Genomic DNA, 5562 nt, shown 5'->3' on the forward strand with positions numbered 1-5562 from the left:
GTCTTTGATGATTTGTTCTTCTTTCATTAAAAATTAATTTACTAATGCAAAAATTATTAGAAACTAATTTAAAATACCAATATTAATTCCAATTAAAATGGATAAGTGAATTCACTAGAAGGCAGTAGTTGTCGGCTAATTTTTTTTATATTGATTAAATATATGTGTAATACGTTATTATTGAAAGATTAGGTATTTTTTTTTATATGACATTTTTTCAATTGATAATATTTAAATTGGACGGTCCGATTTATTTGAAGAAAAAATAAATTATAAATCGAAAGGTCTGATTTATACTTTTAAATTTTTTTATTTTTTAAAATAAAAATCGGACGATTATATTTTAATATATATTTTTTTTAATTTTCAAAGACATATCGGATCGTCCAATTTGTGATTGTTTGTTTAAAAAACAAATCAATACAAACAAATGGATGTTTTCATTTGTGTAACCCATAGTAATGTAAAATACTTCTCTCTTCACGGCATCTTGTGAAACACCTATCTCTCTCACACGAAAAATAAAAAGCTCTCAATTGTCTTCTTGGTTGCCAAAATGTTTGATAATAAAAAAATATTAGTAACAGATAATTTAAGTTTATTTTATTTAATTAAAATTAATAAAAATAAAATAAATTTAAACTGTTTAAATTAATTTTTTATTGTCTCCCTATCTGGTCTCAAACCTTGAAGGAGATAGAGCCATTCATCAGCGCTACTAAAAAGGAAGGAGCTTATTGAGTTATTGATGGTTTCTTTTGCAATCAGTTTCTCTTCGAACCTCCTTCATGGCCATGGCACTTTACAGGTCAAGTCTTGTTCTCAGTCGCAAACCAAGAAACGCTGCTTGAGATGTCACACTCTCTACTCAGACCAAGACAATTCCCCAATTTCTTGCTCCTTCCACGGCCACATCAACGGTATGCATTTCCATTCCCCAACCTTCGGATTTCGTAACTGTTTCTTTAAACCGAAATGTATGCAGGGGAGAAGGGTCTGTTTTCGTTGGCGCCACCGCACCAAGGAATAGATGGGGAATGGAGCGATAAATCTGGAGTTATAGTTTACAAATGGAATGACAAAGATAACAGACCAAACACTGGCCGCGCCAATTGGAAGAGAAGATGGAGTTGTTGTGCTGAGTATGATGAGAATTCACCCCCTTGTAGACTCGGTTGGCATGTTTCTTATGATGACGGTGAAACTCTCTATTAGTTAATCAACTTGGTCGAGTGGTCGCAAGTGCTAGTAATTTCAAAGAAGAGCTAGGAATTTATAAGATGGACTCGTTAACTTTTAACACCTTAAGATTTTGAGATTGATGTGGTCTGTGGCCCAACAGTAGTCTCTTCTGTTAGCTTAGCTATCATTACAGTTTTCATCGCTTCTTTCAATTGGTTGTTTATTACTTGTTTCATGACTAAAAGATACAAAGGTTTGAGAAGATTTGGATTTTGGATCGTCAAGCATATAGTTGATGTTGAATTCGAAAGTCTTGTTAACAATCCTTTAACCAATTAACCTTGAGATATTTGATAACAAGTGAAAATGCATGTTCTATGGGGATTTAACTTAATTGCTATCAATGAGTGCTGAACAATAATGTTTCTTGTTTCAGCCATTTAACAATCTCAATTAAGAAGCTGAATGTTCTAAATGTACATATTTGCAAAATCTTTTGTCCTAAAAAGAGCTCAAATTACATAAACCAACATTAACATACCATCATTCAAAAAGTGTTTGATTTAATAGAATATTCTTAGAATATTCTCAGTATATTCTCTATTTTAACAGAATATTTTTAGTATATTCTAAGAATATTCTGTTAAATCAACACTTTTTGACCGACAGAGATTAAATTGTAAATTTTAATTCTTTTTAAGAACTCAATTACAAACTTTTAAAGTGTAGAGACTAATTTGCAATTTCATTAAAAATGTAGAGATCAACTATGTAATTTCACCAATTTTAAATTTAGTCTTCTGTATGCAATAATTTTGGACAAATTAGTCTTTTGTGTGTCGAATTAGGGATCCTATGAGTCTTATATAAATCTATTCAAAGCATTTCAAAAAAGAGTAAGGAGTTTATAAGATGAAGACTCGTTAACTTATTACCTTAAGATTTTGAGATCGATGTGGTATCTGTGCCCAACCGTAGTCTCTTCTGTTAGCTTAGTTATCATTAGCCATTACAGTTTTCATCTCTTATTTCAGTTGGTTGTTTATTACTTGTTTCATGGCTAAAAGATACAAAGGTTTGAGAAGATTTGGATTTTGGATCGTCAAGTATATAGTTGATGTTTAATTCGAGAAGTCTTGTTTAACAATCCTTTAACAAATGCATGTTCTATAGGGATTTAACTAAATTGCTATCAATGAGTGCTGAATAATAATGTTTCTTGTTTCAGCCATTTAAGAATCTAATTAAGCTGAATATATTTGCAAAATCTTTTGTGCTAAAATGAGCTCAAATTATATAAACCTACATTAACATAGCATATGTACTTTTTTTCGAGAAGAATGCTAGGGGGCAGCAATTTTGATGTTTTGTAACCATCAATTAGCCATCAATAGTGTTTTTAATGGTGTGAGATTACATAATATCTAATGGTGGGAGATCACTCACTTTTGTTTTGATGGTTAAGTGCTGGCCAAAAAACACAAAAGTTGCTGACCCCTAGACTTTTCCTTTTTCCTATTAGGCTTGCGAATTACCATGGATAGTTTCTTAATCTCTTTCATATCACTCCAACTTCAAGTCACTACAAACTGATAGCTATCTTGAAATTATTTAATTAATAACAAGTTATATTGTTTGTACATATAATAAATGGTTTGAACTGATACAATGTCTACAGCATTGTATCCCACAAAAGTCACAAGTAACCCTTGTTCTTGCAGCATTGAATTGCATCATCAACCATTTCTTCAAGTCCATATTTGTACACGAATCCAGCATCGATGAGCTTCTTTGATGATAAATTCGGCATCCTGGTACCTTCGATTTGTTTGAACCAGCTGCAAGAAGAGATAGTCACAAATCACAATTCGAATCAATGAAACATAAAGATAGAAAAGAACTTACTTTAGAGATGGTATCCGCCCACGAAACTCGGGGTATTTGGTAGCAACAATCTGAGACATCCTTTCAGCAGTGACCAAACAACATGAACAATTGTACCTCCCTATAGGATTTGGATGTTCAAGCAAAAATATATGTGCTCTTGCCAAATCATCCACATGCACCATAGGTATCTCAAGCATCAAACCAAATAGTGTTTTTTCACCTGAATAAATTTCCCTTTGTTATAAATCTTAAAGCACAATGTAATAAGGCAAAACAAAATATTGCAGTAGTATGAATCAATATTGATGAGGCTTTGTAAAAGTTAGTTTAAAATTAGTAGAATTTGATGCGCATAATGACTTACCAAATACCATAGACAATGAAGCACTAACAGAGCCGGGAAGCTTAGGACAAATGAAGGGTCCAAAAACAAAAGTTGGGACAATTGTCACAACCTCCAATCCGTTCTCTTCTCCGAATTTCAGCACTGCCTTCTCCGTTAGTGTCTTCGAGACTGCGTACGATGAAGCCGGAGCCTTCGAAGCTCTGATGAAATCGACATCACTCCAGACACTTTCGTCCAACGCCTCGTTATGTTCTTGGTTATTGGAACTAACAACAGCAGAGGCACTTGAAGTATAAACAACTCGCTTCACAGTCTTGGAATTTAGGCATGCTTTCAAAATTCCTAGTGCACCATCAATGGATCTTTGTGTTAATACTTGTTCTGATTCTTTGTCTTCAAAGTCATATGGGGTGGCAACATGGAAAACTCCAATGCAACCTTCAATGGCTGCGTTGAAACTCGATGGTTCGCTGAGATTGGCACTGAGAATTCGAAGCCTCTGGGATGATCCGGGTAAGTTGGTGAGGAAACTAACATCTTTCTTGTGTTCTGCTTAATTTGGAATATTAGAAACAAAATTGCCATTTTGGTTTATGAATCAAGTTTCAAGTTCAACTCATAGTTACTCCTTCGTCTCATACAAGAACTTACTCCAAAAAGAACAGTGCTATTTTAATTACATCCGTTTTTTTTAATAACCGTTTACAGGACATAACATTATATAATTCGATGTATGTGTAAAACTGTTTTACATAAACACTAATAATATATCAAAATTAAATTTTTTAAGTAATTTGAAAATTCTGGTTATTATTATTATATTTTGTGCTAAGATATGATATTATTTTAATAACAAATTTATTAATAATTTAACCTTTCAAGAACTAATTTCAGTATTTAATTATTTGAGTAGCACAAGTGAATATAAAATCTTGCAAGCTAAATTAATCACTTTAAATAAAGAACAAAATCAGCAATCATAAAACCTAAATGAAACTAAATTATTTCCACAAAGAGAAGTAGAGAACTACAATTTAGATACTACATACTTGTTAATGAATAGCAAAAATGTTGATATTGAAGCAAGAACATTGGTTGAAACAATCAACAAACAAAATGGGTTGGTTCTTAATACCTGGGGTTGATCTGACAGTTGTATTAACAGAGTAACCATCTTCAAGAAGCTTCTTGATTATCCATGAACCAATGAAACCTGTTCCCCCTGTAACACACACTCTTCCTTTGCTTTCTTCCATTCTTAATTCTTTGTTTCCTCACAGTCACATATTAAGAGTGAGAGTGGAATATATATAGAGAGGGGAAAATGTTATATTTACCACTTTTTATGTATATGATTTTTGTAAATTTTTTATTTTTGATATATATAAGTTAGCCAATGGTTATTTGAAAAATTAGGACCTGTTTGGTTTGTTATTTTATAAAATTTTGAAAATAAAAAGTAAGAAAATAAAATTAGACAGTGAAAACAGAAACTATTAAAAATAGAAATAGAAAACTTTTAAAATTTAAACCGATTTTAACATCTATTCTCTTTGTAATGATTTTCCATTCTCCATTCCATTGACACGTGTTTGGATAATGATGGGTAATAGTATCTTACGTAAGTTAAGCACTTTCTTTAAGGTCACTTCTAAACTTACAATAATTGACACTAGATCAGTTTTGTCAATTGTTGTTGAATGTTGGCCATTCATTTTCTTCTTTTATCACTTCTAAACACAGGGATAATCTTATAGTACTTATATTTAGATATTATTCAAAAATATTTATTGAATACTAGTTACTAACAATCAATTTAGGTTGAAAAAATTTACTCATTTGTTTAAATAATTATAAAAAATTTGAATCTTATNATTCCAGTTACATTATCGGTCCATTATAAAAGATGTTGGGATAAATGGAATACAAGATATGGAAGTTTTGCCACCACCTCCAGAAATTAAAGATAATATTCCATCACAAAAGTTCAAGAGGGATGTTAATTACTTCATATGCACCAGGGAAGGGGCCTGTTTTGCTTTCTGATGAAAGTCAAACTCTTCTCACCTACCCACCACCGTTCAACCTCATCCAATACCAATTATTAGGAGTGTTCAAAACCGATCCAATCCGAACAAAACCGAGCA

The 5562-nt window shown here is 31.9% G+C and overlaps 2 protein-coding genes across 2 annotated transcripts; one reads left to right on the forward strand and one right to left on the reverse strand.

The window, feature by feature from the left end:
* On the forward strand, positions 671-1582 carry LOC107612025. The gene is made up of 2 exons (XM_016313867.2): positions 671-920; positions 986-1582. Exons 1-2 carry the CDS (start codon positions 749-751, stop codon positions 1213-1215), a joined length of 402 nt encoding a protein of 133 aa, XP_016169353.1. The 5' UTR covers positions 671-748; the 3' UTR covers positions 1216-1582.
* On the reverse strand, positions 2692-4718 carry LOC107614071 (vestitone reductase). The gene is made up of 4 exons (XM_016316297.2): positions 4551-4718; positions 3434-3964; positions 3088-3289; positions 2692-3020 (listed from the first exon to the last, which is right to left on the reverse strand). The coding sequence occupies exons 1-4, from the start codon at positions 4669-4671 to the stop codon at positions 2879-2881; spliced, it is 996 nt and encodes a 331-aa protein (XP_016171783.1). The 5' UTR covers positions 4672-4718; the 3' UTR covers positions 2692-2878.

The sequence above is a fragment of the Arachis ipaensis genome, chromosome B08 (genome assembly GCF_000816755.2).
Source record: "Arachis ipaensis cultivar K30076 chromosome B08, Araip1.1, whole genome shotgun sequence".
Lineage (NCBI taxonomy): Eukaryota > Viridiplantae > Streptophyta > Magnoliopsida > Fabales > Fabaceae > Arachis > Arachis ipaensis.

Coding starts and splice junctions, on each gene's coding strand:
- LOC107612025 (XM_016313867.2), top strand. CDS start 749: ATGGTTTCTTTTGCAATCAGTTTCTCTTCGAACCTCCTTCATGGCCAT. Junction 921..985: donor CTTCCACGGCCACATCAACG/GTATGCATTTCC, acceptor AAATGTATGCAG/GGGAGAAGGGTCTGTTTTCG.
- LOC107614071 (XM_016316297.2), bottom strand. CDS start 4,671: ATGGAAGAAAGCAAAGGAAGAGTGTGTGTTACAGGGGGAACAGGTTTC. Junction 3,965..4,550: donor AACTGTCAGATCAACCCCAG/GTATTAAGAACC, acceptor CAAATTAAGCAG/AACACAAGAAAGATGTTAGT. Junction 3,021..3,087: donor GGGCGGATACCATCTCTAAA/GTAAGTTCTTTT, acceptor CTCTTCTTGCAG/CTGGTTCAAACAAATCGAAG.